The following is a 27,815-nucleotide window of genomic DNA, read 5'->3' as shown; positions in this document are numbered from 1 at the left end:
TGTGATGCTGAGAATCAAACCCGGTACCTGACACGTGCTAGGCAAGCGCTGCACCACTGAGCCACACCCCCAGCCCCAGCGCCAACCTCTTGACACTGCGGCGTTGGGCAAGCTGCTTAGGTCCTAGGTGTGGGCCTTGGTTTGCTCCCTTTAAAATGGGAATAAGCGCAGGACGTGGTGGCACAGGCCTCTAATTCCAGCAACTCGGGAGGCTGAGGCAGGAGGATCACGAGTTCAAGGCCAGACTGAGCAATTTAGCAAGGCTCTAAGCAACAAGTTGAGACCCTGTCTCTAAATGAAACATACAAAAGGGCCTGGGGATGTGGCTCAGTGGTTAAGCACCCCTGGGTCTAATCCCTGCCTGTGCCAGCCTGTCGTGAGGACAGGACATGTGACAGATGCCTGGCACCTGGCTCCGTGGGTCGTGCTGCCTTGCCTCTCACAGATGGGTACCCCTTTAGGAAATCCCCCCTAATTATGAAGTTATAGATCTGAGTGGTCACACAGGGGAGAAGCACATTCATTAGGAGACCAGGCGCATAGCCTGGGCCGTGCCAAGTGTCTCTCCGCGCCAGCTTCCTGAAGATCGTGGTCTCCATAGAGCACATCTCTGAATCTTCCTGGTGGCGGCTTCCATCTGCCAAACACCCAGGAGCCTGTGGCTGGGGAGGGCCTGCGTAGGGGACAGTCCCTCCCTGGAGACTGCCCTGCAGTCCTTCACCCCAGGCTTGTAATCTCAGCTTTAAAGAGGACTCGGATCCCGTCCTCCTGCCTGCTCCATGACTAATCCATTCGCCAGGGCCCCGATCCAAGAGAAAGCTAATTAAAGAATTTCTGCTCTTGGCTCAGCCTGAACTTTGAAGATTCCCCTTGGTCTTCCTGGAGTCTCTGAAAACAGGTGGGGAAAGGGGGTGTTGGAAAGGGCATCGGATGAGCCCCGAGCCTCGTAATAGTCTTAATCCCCCTAAGCCAGCAGGCATCCAACAGCTTTCCGCCGGGCACCGCTGAGAAAGGGCTGGAGCTCCTGGAGGACTCGCGCTGCTGCCCACCCAGCGCCCCAGACCCCAGGGTCCCTGTTCCCTGCTCTCTGAGAACAGAAGGCTGTGCTTCCCCACAGTTAACGGCGCGACAGGGGAAGGACCCGACATTCTCCGGAGCAGTGAAGTGGGGTGGGGTCCTGAACCCCAAGGCTTGGCATGGGGAAGTCCCTGTGCCCAGGGCCACCGAGATGACTGGCAGGCCACAGATGCTTGGTGAAGCTGGGCTCTCACTCTGTGCCCCTCCGCTCCAGGGTCCTCCACCTGCAGGACATCTTCTTTCACCAACCAGGAATATTTATTCTACACTCACTGGTGGAACCTGCGCTCCATGGGTTTGGGGTCCTAGGAGTCCCCTGGGCTGCTGTGTCCCTGTCTGAGTAGCGCTTGGCACACAGCAGTTGTTCAATAAAGACTTTACTTTGGGGTGCTGGGGGTTAGACCAGGGTCTTGTGCATGCTGAACTCCTCCCCAGCCCTTACACTGACCTCGTGGCTGGTGGCCAGGTGCTTTCCTCACAGAGCTCACCTTCTTGCCGCCTTCAGAAAATGTCCCAAGGCCAGGCATTGTGGCCCTTGCCCGTAATCCCGGTGGCTCAGAAGGCTGAGGCAGGAGGATCACGAGTTCACAGCCAGCCTCAGCAACATAGGGAGGCGCTCAGCAACTCAGTGAGACCCTGTCTCTACATAAAATACAAAATAGGGCTGGGGCTGGGTACAAAAAGAAGAAAATGTCCTGATGATCTTTGCCTCCAAATGTGGGCAGGCTGCGTGTCTTAGGGTCTGCCCTTCCCATCATCTGAGCTTTGACCAAGCCTGGTGTAACCCTGGGGAGGGTCATGGTGTCTGCTGCCGCCGTGGCCCTGCCCTCACCCGTTTCCCTGGCAGTGCCGGGGCAGGGGGCATGTGGACCTGCAGTTCTCCTTGCAGCGGCTCCCCCCGGTACTTGCCTGCAATCATGGAAATAAAAATGATAAAAACCTGCCACTGAATTCTGGGTGGCAGTAAATTACTTAACACCTGAAACAGGTTGAAATGTGGCCACTGTGGCTTTTAATAAGCCATCTCCCGTGCAGCCGCTTCCGCGAGGAGCCGGCAGGGTCTCTTCTCGAGGCGTAATTTCATTGCGTCCCAGGCTTGGCAGCAGTGCAAATAAGATTTCACTTCCCCTGTAAATCTCCGAGGGGGGAGCAGGATCTCATCCGTGCTGTCAGTTAGCACTCGAGAGAGCCTGTGTACTTTGCCGCAGGAGGAGAGGGTCCTTCAGAGAGGCTGGACGTGGAGGCCAGCAGGGAGGTGGCCGTGTCAGCCCTGGAAGATGATGTGTGTGGAGGTGGACACCATGCTGGCTCGGGGAGCAGGCTTTATTTGGGGTGCCTGAAAGTGGACAGGCCAACGCCACCCAGACCTCCTGAGTCAGAGTTGGGGGGCTGGCTGGGTGGCCTCGGTGCAGCTAGGAGCTTCCTAAGCAGGATGCCAAGAATCAGCCTTAGAACTTGGGTGCGGGGCTGTGGCTCTGGGTGTCAGACCCTTCCGGGGCTTGGACACCTCATCTCCAGGACGCGTGGTGAAGCCAGAGACCCCTCCTGGGAAGGGGGGACAGGAGAAGGGAAGCTTTTGGAACCCAGTGATAGCCAGGTAGGAGCAGGGCTCAGGGGCAGGAGGACAGCCTCCAGGGACCTCCTTTGAACTGGGACTCTTGGTGGAACAGGTGGAGTTGGACACAGGAAGCAACAGCCCTGGGCCTTGGGGTGCCCCGTGGCTGTGGGGCAGCCATTTGGAGGTCTTACCCACCCCTGCCCTGAACTTCAGCAGTTAGCAAAGCTGAGACTTCTTTGGGCAGGGCAGGTCCTGAAGCTGCCGGGCTGGAGGGGCCTCTCCTGGCATCTACCTATAGACAAGGTTGGGGGCCTCCAGGGCCAGTGAGTCCCCTGCACTGCCCCAGCACTCATGTCCATCTCCCATCCCCTGTGCTCACTGGAGAGGGCCAACTCTGCTTGCTCTCCTGTGAGCACAGGGGTCCCACTGCCTCTCAGACCCCCAACTCCTCTTTAGAACAGGCTGGTTACCTTTGGGTGTCCAGAAGGCAGGCACTAAAACCTGAGATGCCCACTCCCAGCCCACCCCACCCCACCCCACCCCAACCCCCAGTCCTCCCAGAGCCTCAGGCTTAGGCCAGCCTGGACCTGGGCTGTGGCCGGGTGTTTGGGGAGTAGCCCTCATCTTGTTCAGATGCTGCCCCTCTGTGCCAGCCCCTGGGGCCCTCGGTGCACTCTGTGAGGGGCACTGCTTGGCTCCAGCTCTGTCTGGGGGCCCCAAATGCTCCCTAAATCCTGGAGCGGGGCCTGCGCTCAGGAACCATCGTCCGGCGTCTCACAGAGCCTGCAGACAGCGCGGGGTTGGTGCGTGGAGATCTGCAGAGGGCAGCCGGGACGGCCCCTGAGCCCTCGGGTGTGGGCTCCTAGGGCTGAGGAATCCCCCCTCAGCCCCCTGACAGCGGTGGGGACACCCTGACAGAGGGGGAAACAGGCCCGGGAGGGTGAGGAACAGGTGGAATTGTGGGTCCAGTCCAGTTCTGAGGGACTCCAGGGCCTGCGTGCAGGAGCGCGGGGACATGACCCAGTGGTTTCCAAAGGCTGATGATCGCGAACCCTTTCAAGGCAGAACCTCTGTCAGCTCTAGGGACTGAGGAACACAGTTTGGGAACACAGCCCTTCTGCCCTGGCTTGGGGAGCTCCTCAGGTGCCCCCTGGGTGGTGGCACTGCTGCAGGGGAGGGGCGGGAGGGGGGATGGGGCCGGACCATCCCGGGGTGGGGGTGGGGTAAAATTGAAGCAGTCATGGAGACGCTGGGTTGGCCAAGGGCCGTGGTACTTGGAAAGTTGTCCTCACAATCTGCCAGGAGGGGGGATGCCACTGGCCAAAAGGGGTGGCTGGGCAGGGTCAGAGCTTCCAGAAGGAGGAGATTGGACGCACCCTCCTGCCCTGCCCAGGCATTGAGCCGGTCTTCTCCGTTGCTCTCCCATCCTCCGCATCCTTGGAGACATTTTCAATGCAACCCTGACTCCCCAGAGAAGCCCCTGCCCACCAGGATGGTCCCACCTGCCCTTCCGTGAGGCAGGGATGATGCCTCCTCCCAGCCCCAGAACACAGCAGGTCCTCAGTGACTCTCTCCTGGCCTTGTTTTAGAACAATCCCTTGGCCGCCCCAGAGAATGTGCCTCAGGTTAGGAAGCAGGATGGCCCTCCGGAGCGGCCACTGAGCCTCTCCTAGGGAGAAGCTGGTGTGCCCTTCCCCGGAAGTCCCCTTGCCTGCTGCTCTCTGGAGTGGCCTCCCCTGGTTGGCTCCGGCCCCCAGCGCGACAGGATGGGAGTGGGGGGGCTGAGGACATCTGTGGGGCCAGAGAGCTGGGGCCACCCACCCACCAGGCACATGGAGAAATCACAGCTTCTTTGGAACAGGAGGAAGAAACTCATTAACCCCTATCCAGACAGAGATCAGATCTAAGGCAGAAGTAATGGGTTTTTATTTTATGTTAAATTTCGCAGAAACTGCTCTTGTTCTCATGAATAACAACCTCCCCCCAACCTTTCGGGTGTGAGATACACAGATAAGACTACAAGAATTGAGTGCAGCGGACACCTCTGGGGGGGCAAGGGGCATCTGGGGGGATGAACCCAGGCTGGTGTTCACTGGGGCAGCTTATTGCACGTGTCCCCAAATGCCTGGACTGCTCTCTTATCTGGGTGCCCACACGGTGGCTGGAGCCTCTTAGGGGATAATCCACAGCTTTGATTAATACATCTCTACGTGGAGACCCTCTCCGAGTCTGCGTCTAGCTGTCAGTCCACCCTGCATGGCTGCTTTAAGACACTTCTGGTGTCACCCGGCCCCCCAGGGTACAGCCGGGCTCCACAGTCCCATTTTCTGTCTTCCTGCAGCAGAACCTTAGTTCGATTCCCATATTTCCAGGGAACTGAGTAACCCCAGTGTCTCCCTCCTGCTTGGTGGACCCCTCTGTGCCAGGTGACCACTAGCAGCAAAACTGACCCCCGGGGCGTGGCCTGGGGAGGGCTGTGGACAGCTGAGACCACGTGCATCACAGACCCCCGGCCCTGGGCGCACTGGGCTGTGGACCCGAGAGTGAGCAACCGTGGTGACTGTAAAAGTTAAATCTTTCTATTTATTTCAAGAAAGGACAAGGAGGTGGACCTGGGCATCTTATATGAAAACAGACAAACAGAAAATAGGACCAAGTAGTTAAATCACATTCATCTCAACATTGAAGTTCAAGGCACCTACAGGAAGGAGGCCCAAGGGCTGTTCGCAGTGCACTTTGGTTGTGTTGTCGCGGTGGCGGGTGGGTGGCGGTTTTCTGGAAACCCCTGTCTGGTGGTGAGGTTGGGAGTGAGGCAGGCGGGCACAGGCCAGGCACGGCTGGGCCTTGAGGAGCCAGGCCTTGTCAGCCAGCCGGGTCGGACGGCAGCAGGCAGCAGCGGGGGTGGTCCCATCGCTCAGACCCCCCGAGAGCGCTTTGCCCTTCAGAGAAAGAGAAAAAAGAGAAGGAGCGTGCAGCCAGGGGGCCGTGGGGCTGGTCCTACAGGTGGGGAGGCCGGGGCCGCTGGTGCAGGGACCCTGGGACGACAGAAGAGGCCTCGGCCCAGACTCCGGAGGGACCAGCCTGTCCAGCCGTGCCCCGTGCCAGCAGCCCGCCTTCTAGCAAGGGGCCTGTCCTGTTCAGCAGGGTCAGGCGACCCCCCGGGCCCTTTCTCCCCTTCAGACCTCAGGGAAGGGCTTACCCTGGCACACTCAGGAGGCTTCTCGTACCCAGCAGGTACATCGGGCAAGGAGGTGCTGAGGGTGGCTGGTAAACACTCACTCTGCAGCTGTGTGGGGGTTGGGGTCCTTTGGCCTCCCTGTTCACACCTGCCTGGTGGCTCCAACAAGCAGAATCACATAAGCCACTGTCTCCCGCGAGCCTGTGACCACAGCCCGCTACCTCCCGGCCTTCAACACCATCTCGCCCTACTTCTCTCTCTCTCTCTCAGAGGACAAGGATCCAGTGCCCAGGCCTCCCCACAGTTCTTAGCCTCTTTTAGGAGCTGGAAGACAGCAGGGTCCCCATCTGTGCCCTTGAACCTGCCCGGGACGCCCTGTGGGCTTCTCCGCCGAGGCTGCTGGCAGGCGGCTGTGCTGGGTTGTGGGGGAATATCTAAGGCTACTTTCAGGGTCGTGTGTGTGTGTGTGTGTGTGTGTGTGTGTGTGTCTTCCCCCTTGGGGCCCAGAACCTTTGGAGAAAGGGTCTAGTCGTGAGGGGTGGTCTGGAACATGCCAGCACATCTTCCATTTGGGCAGGTGGGAGCTACCCAGAACCCCTGGCTCTGGGGAGGTGAGCTGGGCACCCCAGGTCCACCGTGGCTTTGATTGTCGGTCATGTCCTGTCTGGGTCTGTCTTGAGAGGGCCTGACGGTCCTCCAGGCGGGCTGCAGGGTGCGGGGTTCTTGGCCGGGGCGGAGCCCTCTGCTGCTGTACTGCCTCCAGGCAGGGCAAGACTTGGAGAAGAGAACCTGAGTCTCCCACGAGGCCGAAGCCTTGCTGGATCTCACGAATCCACGGCTCCCCCTCGGGCTCAGGCTCAGCCTGGAGATGCGCAAGATCCGCGGCAGAGTGGGGCAAGCTGCTTCCGAGAGGAGAAGTGCTGGATGAGCCCCGGAGCAGCAGGTGTAGGACAAGAGGAGCCTGTTGGTGGCCGACACTCAGGCCTCGCGTGAGGAGCCAAGGGGGCAGGCGGGAGGAGGACGTGAGAGGAGCCTGTAGGAGCAGGAGCGTTCAGTTGCTGGGAAGAAAAGATTTCCGGCGCTCCCGTGTGCCAGGCACCGCTGGCCTCCGTGAGCTCGTCAGGGCAAGGGCCTTGCACTCAGGCCCTGCCGGGGAGCAAGGGGACCTGGTCTGTCACCCATTGGCCATCCCGGTGGGAACTGTAGAGATTGAGGCCGGGGAGCAAAGACCTTCCTGCAAGGACCCCCTGGGAGGGGGTGGGGGAGGTCAGGGGCCAGGGCGCAGGGCCAACCGGGCGGCTCCAGTGGCGACAGTGCCTCGGGGTCTGGCCTTGGAGGAAGTGGGGCTGGCCAGCCCATTCATCTGCACACTGCCCTCAGAGTGCCCACTCTGAAGCTGGGCACTTCAGGGATGAAACTTCAGCTTCCAGGAGCTGGAGCCACCCCAGGGCCGAGAACTGCCCTGGCCATGACGTCTCCGGGGCAGAAGAGAAGAGGTGGGGACCCTCCCCCATGGTGGCGGGGGTCTTGGGCACACCTGCGAACCTCCTTATGGTGAGAAAGTGGGTCCGACCCCAGGAATAACAGAATTTCCCAAACTGGAGAAAAACCATATATTAAAAATGCCAAGGCTGGCGGGGGCACAGACCAGACGGGGGCCGGGCAGGAAGGGGGTGGAGAGCGAAAGGGATCTTTTTGTCAGTTTTTTTTTTTTTTTTAAAAGAAGCCAATGTAGATATTTCAGGCAACTACTTGGAACATTTCAAAAGAATCGTAAATGCTTAAAAACACAGTGAACAGTGCCCCAGGCGCCGTCAACTGGCCGTGATGGATGGATCAGCCAGCAACCTCCTGAGCTCGGTGGTGGCTGTGGGGAGGCTCAGGCTTGAGAGAACAGGCCCCGGGGCAGCCTCATCTGGAGCCAGAGGGCTGGCAGGTGGCCCCTGTCAGCCCTCGTCCTCACTTCCTGCTGGGGAAGCAGTGGCCTGTGTCTGTGCTTCTCCTGATGGGTCAAGGCTGGAACCAGGGTCTTGTTGTCAGCCCAACAGGCTCTCACAGGAGAGTGTCTGCCTGTCCCCATCTAGAGCGTGAATGCCCCTAGTGACGGGAAGCTCACTGCCTGATTCCTTTGTTGGGTTAGAGAGTCTCATCCCTGCCTTCGGTCTTCCCTAGTGGTTGGGCTCCCCTCTCCCTGTGCCCAGGGAGCAGGTCCCAGAACAGCAGTCCTACGAAGCGATAGCACCAGCCGCTACTCCACGGCAGGGCTCGTTGCCCCGAAGACAGACAGAGTCTGGAGGGCAGGGCCAGGGTCTCAGGCTGGGGGCAGGGACAGCTTCTGAAGGACACTGTGTCAGCCCTCAGAGACCCCCAGCTCTCCAAGTTGCCCAGAAGGAGCCCCTGCCCCTGCAGCCAGGCCCAGAAAAATCCCTGCTGTGTGGACTGCCCCTTGGGACAGGTCCATAAACCACAAAAGATCCCCCTTTCCCTTCACCTCCAAGGAGTTTAATCTCTCCTAATCAATTTAGCAGACTCGCTTGGTTGTAAACGGTAATGATTTGCATTTTTGAGCCTTTTTATCCCTCCTTAAGAAAAAAAATGCCTCCTCGTTCTGCATTCTGGAAGCCCGAGGACTGCTTGTTAGTGCTGGCCCTGGCGCCCCGCCAGCCAGCGCCAGCTGCCTTCACCTGCACTGATTTCAGGATGAACAGGGGAAACGGTGCGTGGGACGCCCTGTGGACCCTGGCACGCCCTGGCCCTGACCCTGGGGTCTGGTCCTGGGGCACGGCCACTGCGTCCTGGGGAGCCTGCTTCCCGCTCCCCCCAGCTCCCTGCCTGCCGCCTCCAATTTTCCTTGTTGTATTTTTCATAAGTGAGAGGCTCAGAAGCCCCGTCCTCCTGGCGCGTTCCGCAGGAAGCAGATTTCTGGAGTGGGCTGGCTTTGGGGCTTGAGCTGCTGTTGGCCAGGGTGGGATGATGTCCTGAGGGCGTCCAGCTCCTGTTCTGTCCCCTCCTCAGTGCTGGCTCTGGGGAGGGGCTCCTGGAAGCGCTGCCTATCACCCCCTGCTGCAGGCTCAGACTCACCCCTGGACCCTGCAGGGATTCTCCCACCTGCCTTGGGCCAACTAGAACCTTCCAGAATCAGTGGATGGGAGGGGCCCCACTCGGCCTTGGAGCACCCTGCTTTCCTGAGTGAAGCTAGACCCTGCCCCATTGCACCATCTCCCTCCTTCCTGGGCCCCTGGGGAAGGTGGAGGGTCTGGGGCCTGGGGAGGGTGGGAGAGAGGCTTGCAGGGCAGTGTGGGCTTGGGCAAGGAGGGCTGGGCCCTTCCTAGTCCCTGCCGTGTTCCAGTGAGGGTCACCTTCCCTGCCAACATCACCCAGAGCAAGGAAGGAGAGCGCCCGGCTTCTGCCCTCAACCCCAGGCTCCTGTCCCTGGTGGGAGAGGCAAGAAGGGCGAGCGTGGAGGCCGGCCAGGAAGCGGAGCCCACTTAGTGAAGACAGGCTTCCAAGGCAAGGGGGAAGCGGGAAGGGAAGAAAGGGAGCTTTTGATGCACATCATGTCTGCAGAATTGAGTATGACTAATTAATAGATTTTATTCTTAGTAATCTCTTAAGCATTCCATACGTTGGGCCCTGCGCCTGAGCTGAGCTTACAAGAGGCCTCATTCGCAAAATGCAAATGACACGCGGCCTGCTGCCTTCGCTCCTTCCTCGCCTGTTCTTTCCTTTCCAGTTTTTTTTTTTTTTTTTTTTTTAGGGGAAATTTAAAGGAAAATTGCCATGTAATAGAAAAGAGATCCCAATCGCTACGTCTGATTACTACGAAGGGTAAACCACGTAACCAAAGATGTGTCGGGGCTGCTCTTCTTTAAACCTGAAACCTGTCTAAATGCCACCACATACACTGGTCCATGCTGGGGCCAGGGAGGCGGTTCTGGCTGGTGGAGGCCGCGGCTCAGGGTGGTGGTGGGCATGTAGCAGCCCGCGGCAGGGAGGTCTTCGTGGGCCCTTGGGGTGTCGTCACCGCACACTTCTGAGCCGGGAGCTGGGCACCAGGCCCCTCCTCCCTCTTGCAAGGGTTGGCCAGGCGGGAACGGGGCTCCAAAGGGGACTTGGCTTCAGCCACCCTTTCTGGCTTGGGGGCCCTGGCAAAGCAGACACTTGGTGGCTTGCCCTTAGAAAGGACACTGTGAAGGTCAGGGACAGAAAGGACAAGAAAGGATCCTAGAGGGGGCCCCGGGCCCTGGCTGGGTGGTCTCCACCTTCACCAGCATTAGTACCCTCTGGGGGGTGGGGGGTGCCTCTCCTCCTGTGGGGGCCGGTCAGGCAGACTGTGGTCTCTCCAGCCTGGTGTGACAGCCAGGGAGCAGACCCACGTGGTCCTCGGGCTGGGTGCTCTGCCCGGGCAGTTGGCAGGACTCTGGCAGGCCTGGGCCTGCTCTGTGGGAAGGGAGAGAGCTTTGCCACCCTCCTGCTGCTCTCCGGCACTTGGTCCCTGGGCTCCTTCCCTGCCGAGCAGGGCCTTCTCAGTAGCTGCCACCCCTCAATGGCTTCCTGGCCATCAAGGGGGATTATCTGTCCTTCCCTGGGGCAGGGAAAAGAGATGGGAGACCAGGTGAGCTAGGGACAGGGCATGCTGACACTGCCATCTCACAGATGCAAGAGGGGTGACTTGGGGACCTGCAGTGGGGAGGCCAGAAGGGCCCGAAACCCTTTCCTGGGACCCTGGAAGATGCATTGCTTCAGAAATACAGAGCCCTGGGACTTCATCTCCCTGGCTAGTGCCATGTTCCTGGCCCTCCTGTGAGCTCCCATTTGTGTTGGGGGGGTCCCCTCTGGTTCCTCCTGGCAGGTGCCACTGCGAGGCCTGTGTCTGGGGCAGCTGGCTGCAGCGGAGGGGTGGGGGGGCGGGGGGACTGATGTGCACACAGACCTGAAATTAAGGCTTGGGAAGCTTCTCTCCTACCTCCTTGTGTGGGAAAGGATTCAGGCAGGAAAAGGGAACAAAAATGGTCTCCCTTAAACGAACCCTGCCCATGCCCTGGGCACTCCCTGGGGCTAGAGGATCCCGTCCCTGGTTGGTGGGCGACAGCTTGGACAGCAACGGGAGCCTGGGCCCCATTCTCCTCCCCTGGAGCAGCGGCTGGGTCCACTTCTTTCAGCCCCACCTCTTGGCTGCTCAGAAGAGCTGCTCAGTTCTTTTGATGTCCAGCGAGCGGACAGCACCCGGCACGTCGTGGGCAGCCCTCTGAATGCTGCTGGACTCTTCTATCTGCCTTTGCTTTGGTCAAAGTGGCAGAGGCCTTTGAAGGTGCCACTGCCAGGAGCCAGAAGCCTCTCATCCTCCTGCCCTCAAGCCAGCATCTCTTCTCTGATGTCCCTTTTTCCTGGTGCAGGGCAAGTGGCGCTTTGACCAACAGTGACCCGCGTTTCCGAGCACGGGAAGCAGCAGGCCTCAGAACCGGGGCTGCGCTTCCCTCCTCTCCAGGGCCGCTGCCCGCGATTCATCGTCATGTTGACCTCGGAACACTGTCAGCCGATAAACGATGGCAGCGTCCATTCCGGAGGGAGGAAATGAAATCCCAGCTCTTCTGAGGGCCCCGTCAGAGCCTTTTTGGAGGCTGGCATTTTTAAAAAGAGATCTGGTCTCTCATTCCCGAGAACAGAGCCCCAGGTGTGGAGGCTCATGTCTCCCAGTGATTTTCTGAAAATGTTCTTTTTCTGGGCTTTGTTTGTGCAACCGTGGAAACCAATAGATCCAATCAGCTGATTTTAGATTAGCTCTCAGTCCCTGCACTAATGACCTGCCCCAGGGGGAAGCACGTAGGAAACGCTATTGAGGTGACTACATCTACTGCGGGGGAAAGAGGGGAGATGAGGGTCCTGGCAGACCAAGAAAGCTTTTCTCTGTATCAGGAAGGAGCGTGGCCCAGCTCTGGCCACACTGAGATGGAATGGAAAAGCAGGCCCCCGTGCCCAGCTCCTCCCTCACCCACCCTGCTGGGACACACGCCTCCTCCTCTGGAAACAGCAATACCCGCCACCCAGGCTGAGGCGCCTCCCTCCACCTACTCCCATCCCCAACACGTGGTTTTACTTACTCAATGATTTCTAGGAGAAAGCAACATTTTTTGCAATTCTATTGTCTCAGGAAATGGTAAGAACTGACCCAAGAAGGACTTTAAGGACAGTCTATGCGGCTCTGTCTACCCATCTGGACTGAGAGACGCGACACAGATAGACGGGCAGACAGACGCACCTCCAGGTGGCAGGGAAAGCTACAGCTTCCGTCAGGGCGTCTACGGAGTATGCTGCATGGAGCTGAAGAACATTCAGCATGGGAAAAAAAAAAGCTGGATTTTTTTTTTTTTAATCGACTACATTAATTGTTCCAAGAACGCAGTGGAAGATGCCGTATTTCTGCAAATCTGTAAGGGAAATGGCATGGGAAGAACCAGGGAAGAGGTTTCAGGACAATATCTCCATAGCGAAAGATCTCTTCTTCTCCCGTCCCCTTTGTGGGGGTCCCGAAATCCTTCCATCACATCGTGGCCAGCGAGGGGCTGGCAGTAGAATCGCTGCATGCGGGCTTCGGATCAGCTGCTTCTCCCTGATGGTTCTTTTGTGACGGCCCTGAACAGAGCGCGAGGTGTCCACAGACGTTGCACAGGTAGTATCTTCCCAGTTCAGGAAAAAAGATCCCCAGCCCAACCCTTTCTGCAGTTATCGTCTTTAGCCTTCCCTTCCCCAACTGGCACGGCTCGGTGTAAGTCACTCTCCAGCAACCCGGAATCCCCTCCTGCCTTCTATTCGTTTAGAGAAAAAAAAAAAAAAAATTTTTTTTTTTTCACTGTCGTGTTCTACAAAATCGATGACCCTCCCCAAACTTGGCCTTCTGCTGGACAGTCGTCATGGACCTTCTCTTCTTTGCTCTCTTGGGTTGCAGCGGGCTGGGCGGAGCCTGTCACCACCCCGGGTCGGCCTTGGGGACGGGGCTGGGCTGGGGCTGGGGGAGCCGGCCTCAGGTGTAGGAGTAGTCTATGTCGGGGATGCCGCCTTCCCGGTAGCCCCGCGTGGTGCCGTAGCCGATGGTGTGCGTGCCCTTGCAGAGGCTGCTGCCGTTGGAGGGGAAGATGGTGTGGACCACGTACTCCTCTTTGGCGCGGTAAGGGTTGATGGGCAGCATTTGCAGCCCCGGGCCACGGATTTCCAGAATGGAGTTGTCCTTCTTGGTCCCCGACTCCATATAGTCATCCTTCTTGCGGCTGCCTCGGTGGTAGGCCCTGTCCCGGGTCAGCAGCTCGCCAGCCCGGTGCACGTACCAGCAGATGGCCCCCAGGACCAGGAAGAGGAAGACGAGAGCCACGGCCCCGCCGATGATGCCGGCCAGGGGCAGGCCTGCCACGGGGCCGGCGTTCTGCTCCTGGTTGAGCGTGGTGGTGGGGCCGTAGCTGTCGGCCGTCTCTGCCTTGGCACACACTGGCGTCTCGTCCGCCGCGTAGGTATTGCCGGTCTCCATGGTGACCATGCAGATGATGTAGGTGGACTTAGGCTCCAGGGCTGTCAGCAGGTACTCGGTCTTGTCCCCCTGCACCAGGGTCTCTGTGATGGAGCCTACGGCCGGGCTGTGGCCCAAGCGCAGCCAGCTGAGCCGGAAGGAGGAGGCAGGGAGCGTGGCCTTCCACGTGATGCGGATGGAGTCAGCCGTCAGGGGCTTCACCTGGATGACCAGGGTCTTGGCACCGTCACCGGTGGCCATGGGGTAGTCGATGTTGGAGTCGGGGAGGCGCAGCCCAGGCCTCTTGGCCTTGAGGGTGAAGAGCGAGCCCTGGGGCGTGGTGGCGGAGGCGTGGTTGCTGGCCGTGGTCTTGGCTGCCGTGTTGGCCGCCCCACTCTGCGACCCTGTCTCAAAGCACTCGTCCATCTCGCTGGTGATGTCCTTGATGGCCATGCCGCGGACCTTCTCGGGGCCCTGGCACATGAGGCCGCGCACGTTGACCACGGCGGCCCGCGCCTTCACCCAGTCCCGCAGCCACATGAGGTTGCAGCCGCAGAACCAGGGGTTGTTCCGGAGCAGCAGCTGTGCCAGGTTCCCCAGGTCATCAAACAGGCCGCGGGGCAGCGTGGTGAGGTTGTTGTTGGACAGGTCCAGCCGCTCCAGCTCTCGCATCTTGGCCAGCGTGTTGTAGGGGATGTGGCTGATGGCGTTGTCCTGCAGGTAGAGCTTCTGCAGGTGGGCGCTGGGCAGGTTCAGGGGCGGGGCGGCCAGGGAGTTGCGCACCAGCGAGAGCTCCGTGAGGTTCTGCAGGCGGCTGAAGGTGTCGTCGGCGATGCGCTGGTTGGCCAGCAGGTTGCCGTCCAGCACCAGGCGCCGCAGGCTGTTGAGGCCCTTGAAGGCGTGCAGCGGGATGGTGGAGATGCGGTTGTCGTCCAGCCGCAGCTCCTCCAGCGTGTGGGGCAGCCCCGAGGGGATGCTGCTCAGGTGGTTCCGGCTCAGGAAGAGCAGCTTGAGCTGTTTGCTGTCGGCGAACGCGTCCTCCTCGATGCTGACGGTGGACACGGAGTTGTCGTCCAGGTGCAGCTTCTCCAGCAGCGGAATGCGGGCCAGGGAGTCCCGGGCGATGGTGCGCACGTTGTTGTCCTGCAGGTGCAGCTCGCGCAGGGACCGGGGCAGGTTGATGGGGAACTCGTCCAGGTCGTTCTCGTACAGGTAGATGACCTGCACGTTGGCCTTGGTCTTGAGGTCCTGGGGGATGCCCGCGTTGTTGATCTGGTTGTTCTGCAGGTACAGCGTGGTGGCGTCGTCGGGGATGTCCGCGGGGATGGAGGTGAGCCCCCGGTCGTTGCAGTAGATGAAGCCATTGTCACAGCGGCACACGGAGGGACAGGTGGTGCTGTCGATGACCTCCGTCAGGAAGGCGATCAGCCCGTAGCAGAGGAACAGCCAGTCCCGCAGGTCCATGGTGGCCGTAGTCATCACAACCGTGGCCGTGACGGTGGTGGCAGGTGTGGTGGTGGCGGTGGCAGCAGGGTGTGCCACCACCATGGTGGACGTCTGGGGGAGCCGGGCCCCACCTCACCTGGAGCCTCAACACCTGCAGAGAGCACAAGACAGGTGACAGGAGGACACAAGACAATGACAGCAGCCTGAGAAAGGAGTGGCGTGCCCAGCCGCCTGCTGCCGAGGGGTCATCGCAGTTCGTCCGGCAGCGCCACACCAGGCTTAAGGCCCAGGTGGGCTCTCTGGCCGAGGCTGGGCTCAGTAACATCGGCTAACGCCACATCCCCTTCCAGGAGCTAAACTGGCGCTTTCTGCTCCTGGGTGTCACCGGGAGGCTTGGGGGAGGTTAGTCCCAGCCGCCAGGCTGCAGCCGGGCCTCTCGCAAGATTTCACGCTAAGCCACTTTTATGGACCCTGCTAAAGGTGCCGGTCAGTGTGGAGGGGTGGACTCGGGGCATGCTGCGTGGACTTGGAGCTGCCGTTTCCCCCTGGAACGGAGAGCGCCCAGGGTCTGAAGGGAAAGCTTTTGAAAGGCCTCGGTGCTCGCAGGGGGTGTCGCTGGGACCTGGCAGCTGCGTCACTGGTGGGTGGCGAGCACCGAGCTTCATTGTCTGGTGGCAAAACACCTTCTCCTGCTTGTCGCTCGTACACTTTATAGACAGAAGGAGAAGGTGTCAGCAGAGCGGCTTTCTTGTGTATTTACAGAAATCACTTGTTACAGAGGCGCCTTCCCGGGCCCCGCGTTCTGTGCTGAGTGGGAACTCATTCCACACCTTGCCCCTTCCCCATCCCCAAACTTTCAGCTCTTCAGAAAAGAAAAAAAAAAGTGTCTATGCCTATCTAGATCTCTCTCTCTCTCTCTCTCTCTCTCTCTATATATATATATATATATATATATATATATATATATATATATATATCGGCTTTCTTGCATTTACAGAAATGAGACAAATAAGCAGGGAGGCGGCGTCTGCACGCTGAGGGAATTGTCAGCAAGGTGTAATTTCAGTTTTCACAAATGGAAAAATTGCGGCGTAGATTTTTCTCATATTATTTTACTGTTCATAGTGGTAAAAAAAAAAATCAATTAAAGAGAAATTATCTTTCTGTCTCAGTAGGGTAGGCGTCTCTGTACAGCTAGCAAAGGTCTACTGGGAAACTCCGGGGTCATGAGACTTTCCATGGTGGGACATGATGGCTTCTCAGGCCTGAGCCAAGGCTCCAGCCTGGGAGGGCCGCCCGGAGGGTGGAGGAGAGCCAGCACCTTGCTCGTGCCACAGTGACTGAGTGTCTTGTTCCCCTACCAGGCCAACCCTGTCTGTTCCTGGCCGGCTACTCTCCACCCTGCAAACTTGTCTTCGCTGTTCAGGACCCAGTTCTGCCAAGTCCTCCAAATACCCCAGCGAGAGCGTCCTCTGCTCCATCCACCCACTTGTCCATGCTTCTATCCGCCAGTCCATCCACGCATCCAGCAATCCACCATATCCACCCACTCTCTGTCCACCCATCCACTTGCCCACGGGTCCATCGTCCATGCCTCTATCCATCTGTCCATCACACCTTACTGAGCATCTACCATGTGCCAGCTCCTTGGGGCCCTATTCTGTGGGCATAGTAGCTCACACTATAATACAGACTTTGCTTAGGTCTTTCTGAATTTTTAAGTCATTTAATTCTCCCAGCAAACATGAAATCAGTGTTCTTTTTTTTTTGTCAATACTGGGAATCGAACCCAGGACCTTGCCCATGCTAGGCAGGTGTTCTGCCACGGTGAGCCACATCCTGACCCCCGTGCCCTTCTTATTCACATTGAACAGGTAAGAAAGCCAAAGTTTAGAGATGTCGACTTTCTCAAGGCCGCTTGAGACGTGAAGGGGAGGCCCGGCTCTCTGGGCCACAGGCCACAGTCCCTCACTGCCGGGCTCACAGCTCCGAGTGTGCTGTGCTGTGGCCGCTTAGTGTTTTCATGCCCCTGACCAAACTGTGGTGTTAAAGGCAGGTCCTGTGGCCCTGTGGCCCTGTGTGGCTTGGCATTAGTGACCACCCAGGACAGGAGAGAGCAGTTCCTGAGCTGTCCTTGCACCCTTAGGCTCCTCTGGTATCCACATGGACTTCCCTTGGCCAGCCCAGCAGAGCTCCCGCCTGGCCCTGGCGTATGCATGGGCCCCTCTTAGGGCCTTGGTGGCATAGAGCTTTGTCCATGAGGCGGACCCAGTTCAGGTCCTGTCTGGAAGCAACTGAGGGCGAGGGAGGGGCGTGCAGGGTGCAGGGCCTGCCCCAGAGCTGGAGGACGAAGAAGCCCCAGCCCTGACCGGGCAGCCAGGACTCCAGTGGCCCCTGCTCACATCTCTGGAGACTGGGGATTGGCCTTGGCTTCCTGAACACAGAGCTCAGCACCCACTCCCCTGAGCTCCCCGCTCTGTGTGGTGTGGAAAGCTACCAGCTTCTCTGTTGTCTGTTTCCTTGGTGACCCAGGAGGCCCTGACTCCCAAGCCGGTCTCTGACCCCCTCCTTCTCCTAACTCCCTCTGATCCAGAGCCTTGCCCTCTGCTCTCCAGCCCCTTCTGCCCTCCTGGGCACCCAGAGTCACCTGGAAAAGTCCTCATGTCACCCCCTCCCAAAGCCCTCTAAGACCCCATGGGAGCCTGGTGTGGTGGTGCACATGCCATGCCAGCAGCTCAGGGGGCTGAGGCAGGAGGATCACAAGTTCAAAGCCAGCCTCAGCCACTTAAGGCCCTAAACAACTTAGCAAGACCCTGTCTCAAAATAAAAAATAAAAAAGGGCTGGGGATGTGGCTCAGCAGTCGAGTGCCCCTGGGTTCAGTCCCTGGCACACACACAAAAAAAAGTCCTCGTCTAGGAGACAAATGCCACAACCCAGCAACTTTGTCTTCTTCGCTGCTGTGTCCCCTGGGCCCACTGTGTAGACGAGGAAACTGAGGCATGCGAGACTTGCCCCTGCATCCTGGCCTCCTCCCTGGGCCCCTCTCACTGTGGGACCTCATGGCTTGACCAGAGTGCTCTGCTGGGGACGAGTCCCCGCCTGCCCTGGGACAGTGGTGGCTAGGGGGGCTGGAGCTGAGGGCTCTGCGTGCCTCCTGCCCGCTCGGCCTGTGGTGTAAGCAGAGCAGATGGACACGTGGACACCCAGCCCTCACCTCTCATTGCCTCTGGGACTAGAAGGGCACCCACCAGGTCACGGCAGAGGACAGTCTTGAAGCAGAAGATGGCATGTGGCCCGGGCAAGCCAGGCTTCAGGGCACAGGGACGGGTGAACCCTCAGGCCAGGCCTTGCCTGCTCCCTCTTCCCAGGTGACAGGTGCAAAGGCCCAGGGGGGGCACCTTGCCTGACCGTCACCTTCACACAGGTCCTCGGTTCTGTTTTGCAAGGGACCAGGCTGAAGCTCTGAGCTAAGGGGCCTGTCCAGGGTCACAGCCCGCCCAGGCTGCCAGCTCCCCTTTGGGTAGAGAGCCAGGACCCCAAGGGGCGTGGAACCTGTCCCCGGGGGCTTATGAGTTGGGAAGGCGGGCGGGCAGTGGGGCCTGGAGCCAGGAAGACCCAGACTCGCTCAAAGGCCACCTATCCTGGGCTCTGGGATCAAGTCTGAGCATGCTGCCCAGGCCCTGCACCTGGCCCGAGGACACACACCCTCCCTGGTCTGTCACTGCTGAGTCTGGCGTGAGGGACCCCATGGCTTCTGCCCTTGGCCGTGGCGGGGCAGACTTGTTAAGGCCAAGGCCAAGGCCAGCCCACAGTCTCTGGCATGGACATCTGCTCCTGGCACCCGCTCAGCTCGTGGCCACGGTCTTGAGCCTCCAGAGGCCCCGGCGTCATAATAGAGTCTAAATTGCACCTTTCAGAGATGCGTGATGGATAACCGGGACGCGCGGGAGGCAGGGACCCAAGGCCTTTCCGCTCCTCCGTCTGCCGGCTCATCCATCTTGGCCAGAGTCTCCCCTGCCGCCCCCGTCCCCAGGGCCAGCCTGGAGAGTGAGCCCTGGGCTCCAGGAACAGGGGAGCCTGGGGAGGGGAGGGCGTCAGCAGGTGGCACCTCGCCAAGGAGCCCTTAACTGCCCGGGCGATTCCTTCTTCTTGTGTGTTTGGTAGTTTGTGTGGCCATCAAATTAAACCTGGTAAATGGCCCATCTTTTACGGGATCACCTGCCATCATCGTGCAGATCCGGCAGACTCCACTGAGGTGTGAGTTATGACCTGCCGGCCGTGTGACTGACAGCCGTGTGCCACTGGTGGTGGAGGAGGGGAGCTGCAGATGACTTAGGCTGGAGGTCCCCCTTGGCTGAGGGGGGCTGCACCTCATTCTTGGTGCTCTATCTGTTGCTGGCTCCCGCCACTTTCCAGGACAGTGGAAATTCTGGGCTCAAGTCCTGCCTCTGCCACTTAACAGGCTGTGTGGTTTTGCGCACCTTGCTTGCACTCTCTGAGCTGCAGTTTCCTCCTCTATACATCGGAAACTTACAAATGAGAGGACGATGAGTTGATACTCCCAGAAGCTCCTTGTAATGCAGCCTGTGTGTCCTTGATGCATAGATTCAAAGCTGCTCTGGTTCTCTGGCTGCCCCCTACCTGCTCATGGGCACATGGGGCTCGTCTGTGTGGCCCCTTCTTCACTGACCTGCTCCTACTTGGCAATGGGCATGCTCCCCATTGGCAATACCCTCTCCCACTGGGTTGGAAACAGGGACCCCAAGTCTGGGCCACACAAAGCCAGCAGCTGTTCCCAGCAGCACCAGGCTCTCCCGTGCGGCCCCAGCCCCTGTGGGAGGCTGCCTAGGCCCAGGGTGGGGAGGGACCTGCGGCCCACGGTTTGGCTCTTTTCTTGGAACCCCTGGAGTTCTGACATGCCACACTGCCTCCAGCAGCGCCCCCGGGCCCTTTGCACATGCTGTTTCTGCTCCTGGGCCATCATTACCCTTCCCCTTGTCCCCACAGGCCGCCTCACTCTGCCCCAGGCCTTGACTCCACTGCCCCCATGAAGCTCTGTGGGCTGCAGCTGGCCCGCTCGGCTCCTGTCCTCCTGCCTGGAGCAGCAGGGTCTGGCAGCACCTGTCACTGTCCACCAACTGGATGGGCGCCCAGTTGTCACCCCTGGCTTCCAGGCTCCTGCTCTGTCGTCTTCCCCAAATCCTGCCAAGCCGGGACTGGCACAGGCCCCAGGGAGTGGGGGTGAGCCCCTAGGACACCTACTCTGCCGGCCTGGGGGGACAGCGGCACACTCCTGCAGGAAGCCAGGCTGGGCCGGAGCCCGGGTCCCAGCTGCCGGTCCCAGCTCTCCTTGTTTACCAGTGAAGGCAGCTCATCCGGGGACCTCCTGATGCGGGTCCCCAGAGAAAACAGGGAATTCTAGGTTCACTGGCCCCAGGAAGGAGACGTGGGAACTAGAAAAGAGCAGGAGTTCCTAGGAGCCGGGTCCACAGGTGGCGTCCCCGCCCCTGCTCTCCGGGCCTCCACTGGTGCCATGTTGTGGAGGCACCATCTTCCTGGGAGGGTGGTGATGGCGGGGTGTTAGGTGGTGCGCAAGGCCCAGGCCCTGACTGGTTTGGAAGGGGAGCTTCTGCCCCCAGGAAGAGCCCAGGGCCTCCTCTGAGCCGGGCTCTGGGCAGCTCCCACGTGCCTTTTCCTCAGAAGGAGGCCAGGGTAGGAGCGGAGTGGGGAGGATGCCCAGCCCCTGAGGCAGCTGGTGGCCTGGGCACAGGAGGCGCTGGGCGCTCACTTCTTGCCAATAATGCCTGGGGCTCCCCGTGCTGGGGGTGTCGCGGGTGGACGCCCTGGTCAGGGGAGCCCAACACAGAGGCCTGAGTCCACTCCAGTGCCTGGAGCCTGGGCTGGCCTCTGCCAGGCCTTTCCCCGCACATGGTCCTGCAGACAGATCGGAGAGGGGCTCAGAGCACTCAGGGCAAGCTGAGAAGCCCACGTGTTCCAGACACTGGGGTGGCACCTGATGTGGCCCTCCTTCTCCATAGCGCCCCCCACGTGGGGGCCTCCCTTGGTGCCTTAAGTTCCCTATACACCTGGCCTTGGCAGTGCTCCGCTTTCCCTCTCCACATGGCCAAGTCCCGCTCTCCCTCCCTTCAGGCCTCAGCCTTCCCTGAGCATGCTGCCTCCAATGTCGGGGCCCCTCCTGAACCCACAGCACTCTCACCTACCTCTGTGACATGGTGCCCCCCCATTCAGCCCTGAGGCCTGCTCCTCTCCTCTCTCCAGTGTCCTTCGCAGCTCCTGCAGCTGCGCTCAGGGTGCAGAAGACCCTCTGGGGCCGCTGCTGAGCAGGGGGGCCAGCAGGCTGTCCTGGGAAGCCAGGGTCGGGGGCCTCAGAGGGGGCCAGTAAGAGAGGGCGAGCATCCGGCCCCCTTAACATTTTGGTAGGAAAATAAACACGTGCTCATGACTGTGAGGCTTTGAAGCTGCGGAGAGGAGGCTGGAGGCCACCTCTTGCCACCCCACTCCTTCCACTGGCCCGTCGGGCCCTGCGCCTCCTCTGCCAACCCTGCTGGCCAGCCCTTGGCGGTGTGCCCACATGGCCTGGTGTTGGCCTGGACTGCTCAGACCCCAGGGCCCTCTCCCCGCCAGCAGCTGTCCTGGGGGCTCAGCTGTCAGCTAGACGGAGGGAAGGGGCCCGCAGCAGCCTGGTGCTCAGGGCGGCCTGGGGGGCATCCCTTCCCCACTCTCCCAGGAAGGCCCTCTCCTAGCAAGGTGAGTAGCCTGGCGGCCAGCCAGGGATCTGTGCAGCTGCTGGGCCTGCTGAGAGGTGGCCTCCAGTCCCAGGTCCTCTGTACAATGGGACCATAAATGATCAACTTCCCCAGGCTCTTGAGAGCATGAAATAAGGTGACTCTGGCACCTGGCAGAGTGTGTCCAGAGTGAGGGAGCCACAGTCACCAGCCCTAGGTGGTGGCATGTAGGTGGTGGCACCTCCCCAGGTGCAGGTGCTAGCGGGCCAGGCAGGGGAGCCGAGACTGTTAGAGGGGCTTCCCCAGGTCCTCATCAGGCCCAGGGCCCACAGGCCCGTAATGGCATTCCCTCATGACAGTGGGCCAGATGTATGACCCTCAAGGACCTTCTACCTCTGTCATCTGCAGGTGCTAGCCAGCTTCACCCACTGCCCCAACTTCACTTCCGACGCCTGTCCAGTAGTGCCACCCAGCACTGGGGATGCGGTGGGGTGGGGGTGGGGAATCCTTTTAAAACCTAAAGTTAATTATTTTTCTGATTTCCAGCTGCATGCATTATGCATCAGCTGTTATGTTGTCGGTAATTGCAGACAGGTATGCAAATCCACTAGAAATGCGCAGCCCGTGCCCTAGCCCGCCTGGGCCATCGGGGTGGGGCTGGTGCCCAGAGGTGGGCTTCCTGGGCCTCAGAGGACACGGATGGCTTCAAAAAACCAGACTTTAACGTTGTGTCTTAGGAGGTTAATTATATTGATAACACTGTTCGATATTCAGCTATTCTGGCCGGAAGGGGTAGTGGCGATGAAAGGAGACACGTGTAACTTTGTTTCTGCCTCAGCATCATTTAATCAGGCGCCCCCACCTGACCTCGCCTGCCTGCACTGAAGGGAAGCCCAGTGGAGTGTCAGCGGGAGGAGAGTCGATGGGCCTTTATTTTGTGGGGGGCTAGGTAGAAGGAAGGCAGGGCAGTGCCAAGACCAGAGTGGGGTGGCCAGAGGGTCTGTGTTGTTGGCTCCTCCGCCACCAGCAGGATCCTGGGCCACAGCAAGGGAACCAGAGAAGCTCGTGAGCAGGAAACACCACTGGTGACTAAGGCTTCCTGATCCGGAGGATCCCTGGGAGCTGGGGCCTCTCAGGAACCATGGGTGTCCCTGACAGGCAGGACTACTGCCTGCTCCTAACAAGACCCCCCCGTTTATTTACCACCAGTTTCTGTGTCCCCAGGGGATCGTCTGGCTCCTCCCTGGCATGAAGGGGCCCTGAAACATCCACTGAACCAGTGATCAAGGCCCTAGCACCTAGAACCCGGGACTGACTGGGTAGAGGGGACAAAAGAGGGAGGCACCGTCCTCAGGTCTACCCCGGGAAGTCACCGTGACCCTTGTCACAGCCACCCAGACAGGCAAAGGGCTTAGTCTGAATTGTGCAGTAGGCCATGAAGAGCCTGGCACGAGCCCGGGCCCCCCTAGAATCACCACCCGGCACCTTCGCACCCACCTCCCCGGGCTCGGCTCTGCAGGGAGCAAACCTTTGAAGGCCTGCTCACCACCACAGGCGGCTGGCTCCAGGGGCAGCTCAGGCACCTGACCTGGGCCCACCTTCCCAGCTTGAAGGCCTCTTCCACTTCCTGCCCACCCACAGATGCACACGACGGGGGACCCCAGCCCCAGGAGCCCGGAATCTGGGGGCAAAAAGGACTCAGAGGTAGTCTGTTCTACACATGAGGAAAGACTGAGGCCCAGAGTGTGGGAGGGACAGGCTCAGCACAGAAGTCAGCCCTCCCCGGCGGCCCCTCCAGCCTTGGCAAGGGTAGCAGGCGCCAAGTCAAATCCTTTCCCGGGGGGTTTGGCCCAGGAAGGGTGATGGTGGGCAGCGTTCCAACTAAGATGGTCTCGAGCGGCTGTTTCCCACCATGAGCAGGTCAGGAGACACCTTTTACCCTGGGGACTCAGGTGGGGCAGTGTTGGCAGTGTCCTTTCCCAGCTGGCCACCGCCCCTCAGGGTCTCAATCCCTTAAGCACACAGGGGAGAAGGGACCTGCCTGAGCTCACATGGCTCACACCTGAGGGCCAGGGCCCAGCCCAGGTGTGTCCGCAACCCATTCTGGTCCTTTTTATGCCTCTGCTGCTGGAGCAGGGAAGCTTCGGAGCCGGCCAGCAGCTTCACCATCAGTACTTGGGCAGCAGGCCTGGGGACAGCAGCTGCCCCCGTCTGGCTCGGCCTCCCCAGCGGGAATTGCCCCGGAGAGGGTAGGGACCAGTGCTGGGCCGGTGGAAGGGATGTGGGGTGGGGAGTGGACGGGGGCAGGGGCCGCTGGGGCTCACCGCCACGGCCCTGCTGCCTGCCGGGCTGGCGCGCCTTCATAATAAATAACAGCAAATAGCCCATCCGCAGGGCATCCTTCACGCCGGTGGCTAATAACACGGCTATTAATGCCCCCGCAGCCGGCGTGCGCCGCGCCGCGCTGACGGATGTCCCAGGCCCGGGCGCAGTCATAAATCAGCCCCTCTCCTGGGGCAGAGCGCAGGGAAGTGTCATTTTCCATCTTGGTAATGAATTGGGGCTTCCCTGAGGTTGCCTGGGATGAGTGTTTGTGGAGGCGTGGCCGCCCTCCCTCCTGCCTCTGGGAGCCTGGAGGAGCAGGCCCCGCCCAGTCCACTTCAGATCTAAAGAGGGAGCGCTCAGAACCTTCTGTGTGACCCTGGGGCACTCACTGCTTGTCTCTGGGCCTCAGCTTGCTCCTCTCACCAACCAAGGGCCAGCACTGGAAGTCAGAGCAGATGATGTCCGGCCAGTAGAAGCCAGGCAACAGCTTTGAATCGGTCCACCCTGGGTCTGTCCAGTCAGAGCAGGGGCAGGCCCAGAGGGACAGGTCTTGTGGCCATCCTCCAGTTCAAGGGTGTTAACAGGTGCCAAGGCCAGTGGCCTTAGTCCCCAAAGCTCCTTCCCTAACCCACGACAAGGCCTCCCTGCGATGAGGTGGCACATCTTTCCTGCCTGAGCAAGCAGAAGCCCCATGTTTTGTAAAATTGTGGCAGGTGCAACGGAGCCCCAGACCCGGGTGCTCTGCTGAGATTCCCTGTGTGACCTGGTCAGGACGGGGGCCTTTAGAGGAGGGGGCCCAGATGTCTTGTGCCCTCTCTAGGCGTGAGGAGCCCTTGGGCACCTCTGAGGGCCACCCTGGGCCCTTCCACCTCCACCTCCCTCGGTCTTACCTCCTTCACGGCTGTCACTGGAGCCTGTGGTACGACTGGGGTCTTGCTCCAGGGGCTCCTGCCAACGTTGCTGCGGGCTGGGCAGCGGGCTGCTCTCACATTCCTGCCCCAGGGCCCCGACAGGCCAAGCCCACTCCTGTTATAGCCTGCAGACCTGGGTGGTGGGCAGCGCTGCTGAGGCACGTGGGGACGCGGAGAGGGACCCTGTGCCTCTGACTTCCGGGCTCCCCTGCCCAGTTCAGGCAAGGCTGCAGGTCCCAGGCAGCATCCTTGTGGTCCTCGACCTGGGGCGCCGCTGGCTCCTCCTGCAGCAAGGGTCCTGTGCTCGGAGTGCACAGGGGCAGCCCCGCGGCCTGGGGGGCTCCCGGGCGGGGCCTGCGGGCGTTCTGACCCCCTGCTCCTGGGGCATGCCCTACCGACCGGCGCCCATCCGGGGAGCAGCCTGGCTGCCTGTCACTTCCAGGGCCCTCTTTCAACTTTTGCCCTTTGTCTGCAGGCGGCCACCTCCTCTGAAAGGCGGCTGCGTGGCTTTTACCCCCTTTTTCTTTACCACATTTTTTTTTTCTTTTTTAAATCCCTTTAAGTCACTTGGCAGAATGGGTTGGTGCAGAGAGCGTTCTTGCGTGACAGAGCTGAGAGGAAGCCGCTCTCCAAAGAATCGGGATTCCTGCCACTCAGGCTGGCCTCCAGGGGAGGGAGGGGCCGCCCCCCGCCGAGGAGTTCAGACGTTCACGGGCTTGAGCCGCTGACTGGGCCCCTGAGCTGTCAGGCCCCACGGGCCCTGCTTGGAAAGATGCTTTGGGCTGCGGGGGGCTCGGTCTCGCTTGGCTGCCCCTGGTTGTGGAGAAGCTTCTCTTGCTTGGGGGGGCTATTCCAGCTTCACTCCCTGGTCTCCTCTTCCAAAGAAGAGTCCTTCTCACCGACTCCCTGCCTCCTCACCTGCCAAAAACAACACAAGCCATCAGGCCCAAGGAGACTAGGCCGGGCGGTACCACTTGCAGGGCGGGGGCAGCCTGGGCTGCAGACCCAGGGCCTGGCAAATGTTTTCCCTCTGAGCAACACCCCCAGCCCAGAGCCTGTTTTTTTGAATGTTGCTTCCCTAGGAGCCAGGGACCTAACTGGGATCACTGTTCCGCATCTCCCATCTCTTTCCAAACCCAGATAAGGAGCAGCTGGCCAGGCCCAGGGCCCTTCCTTAGAGCTACCTGGTTTCCTTTTCCCTGGGGCAGAAGGAATGGGAAGAGCAGGACCACCTGCCCAGCCCAGGGCTGGCTGTTTCCCCAGCACCTGCCCCTCTTGGTAAATGTCATTCAAAGGCTCCAACTGGACCTCTACAGCCCAGGCTTCCAGAACAAGCTGCTTTTCCGAACTGGGAAGTAGGATCACCGGGGATCTGGGAAGTAGGTCTTGGTGTCCCTGGCTGCTGGTGTGAGGCCACCCCACCTCTTAGATGGGGTCAGTCCTGCAAAACTCCACTGCTCTGCCCTTTTGCAGAGACCCAGGATCAGGGCAGGCTGTTCTTGGGAATCCTAAAACAAAATCAGAGCCCCCCACGCCACCCCTCATTAGCGTGGCGTGTGAAAGGCCTGGGCCTCCGTGTCCGGTTCCCCACGGGGCCCCCGCTTTGGAAAAGGGCTTTCATGACACATCTGAGAGCAGAAGCGCTGGTTTAAATCAGATCCAGAGGGGCTCAGCTGCCTCTGGGGGCTTTTCTTTTGGGGGCCAGAGGTGGCTGATTTGAGAAATGCTCATTGTCTAGGGTCGATTACAAACAAAAACCAGGCACCCAGGCACCACACCCCAGGTGGCTGCTCATGAGTACACCGCCAGCCGGGAACACGGGCAAGAACGCGTGTCAGGGCGAGGGGGCTGCCAAGGTAAGGCGGGGCTTCTGGGGACAGGTGGCAGGAGGGCCTAAGGCCAGCAGGCTTTGTGGGGGGAATCCTGATTGGCCAGGCCTGGCCAGCACTGCAGGTGAGGTGGGCAGGTAGCCGGGCCCCAGGGAGGGCGGGAGACTGCAGTAGAGCTCTCATGCTGTCCCCACCGGTGCGATTCATCCAATTATAAATTGTAATTTCTCTGTGAAAGTGAGAGGTGGAAAGAGTCCAATGAGGTCACCTGCCTCCTTGGCCAGGGCAGGAAATTGTTTTGTCGCTGGGGTGGGGGTGGGGCGACTGGACCTCAGTACATGGAGATGGAGTCCTGGGAGCCCAGAAGCTCCAGCCGCCTGCCCCACGACAGACACAAACCACCCTCTGCCTTTGAGATTGCAAATCCAGGAAGGAGGCAGCTCATACACAGGTATGTTTCCCCTTAGTGCCACCCGGGGCTCTGGGGACAGGCACACTGGGAAGTCCTCCAGGGCCTCCCAGGGCCTGGCCCTGCGCAGCCCACCCGTCGACATCTCCTAACACAGGCCCATCCCTTTGCTGCTCCCCTCCCATGAGCGTCAAACGTCACCCACCCTCCCTCCCTCCCTGCCATATCACCACCTTCCCTCTCCAGGCACGTGGCCCCACTAAGCATGATTGCAGTGACATAGCACAGGAAGTGAGCTCCCTGGCTTCAAGGGAGGATGTAAGGCTGGATCTTCCAGCACTTGGCTCTGTACCGTGCACACAGAAGGTGCTTAATAAGTGCACCCAGCAAACTCTCATTCTGCTTCCTCATTTAGAAAATCAAGGGTCTGAGCCAGGCTTTCGGTGGGCCTGTCCAGCTTTGCACACCCTGGTCAACCTTCCCTGCTGGCCCCCCACCCATCCCCCGCATCCTGCCAAGCCTCCTAGGAACCCTGGTGTGCATGCAGATACTGGGCTCCTGGGGGTCCCCACCACGGGTGAGTGGGGCCACATGGGCGTGGGGGGTGCATGGGCTTTCCAAGTGAGCCTGGCTGGCAGTGGTTGGGAAGCATGAGCTCTGGGCAGCGCGGTGGCTCTCCCCACGTGTGGCTGCATAATGTCGATCATCAGTGGCCACCTGCATTCACTGAACCAAATGCGGCCCAGGAATACATATGTAAATGTGTCTGCCTGGCAGACGCCTCCGCCAGAGCCCCGGCACACACGGCGAACTGGGTTGGTAAAGCCACAGCGGGCA

The 27,815-nt window shown here is 60.0% G+C and overlaps 2 protein-coding genes across 4 annotated transcripts in view; one reads left to right on the top strand and one right to left on the bottom strand.

Annotated features, from left to right (window-relative positions):
• Macrod1 (mono-ADP ribosylhydrolase 1) overlaps positions 1-27,815 on the top strand; it is a 141,998-nt gene that overhangs the window by 24,424 nt on the left and 89,759 nt on the right. The window lies entirely within an intron of this gene.
• Flrt1 (fibronectin leucine rich transmembrane protein 1) lies at positions 11,293-24,817 on the bottom strand. Its single transcript, XM_076844726.2, has 2 exons — positions 24,720-24,817; positions 11,293-14,908 (listed from the first exon to the last, which is right to left on the bottom strand). The coding sequence occupies exon 2, from the start codon at positions 14,857-14,859 to the stop codon at positions 12,835-12,837; it is 2,025 nt and encodes a 674-aa protein (XP_076700841.1). The 5' UTR covers positions 14,860-14,908; positions 24,720-24,817; the 3' UTR covers positions 11,293-12,834.

Source organism: Callospermophilus lateralis, chromosome 2 (assembly GCF_048772815.1).
Source record: "Callospermophilus lateralis isolate mCalLat2 chromosome 2, mCalLat2.hap1, whole genome shotgun sequence".
NCBI classification, from domain to species: Eukaryota; Metazoa; Chordata; class Mammalia; order Rodentia; family Sciuridae; genus Callospermophilus; species Callospermophilus lateralis.
The sequence above is the reverse complement of the archived record's forward strand: the minus strand, read 5'-3'. Positions and strand labels throughout refer to the sequence as shown.

Bases quoted from the DNA above. Each gene is read 5' to 3' on its own strand.
- Flrt1 (XM_076844726.2), bottom strand. From the start codon at position 14,859: ATGGTGGTGGCACACCCTGCTGCCACCGCCACCACCACACCTGCCACC.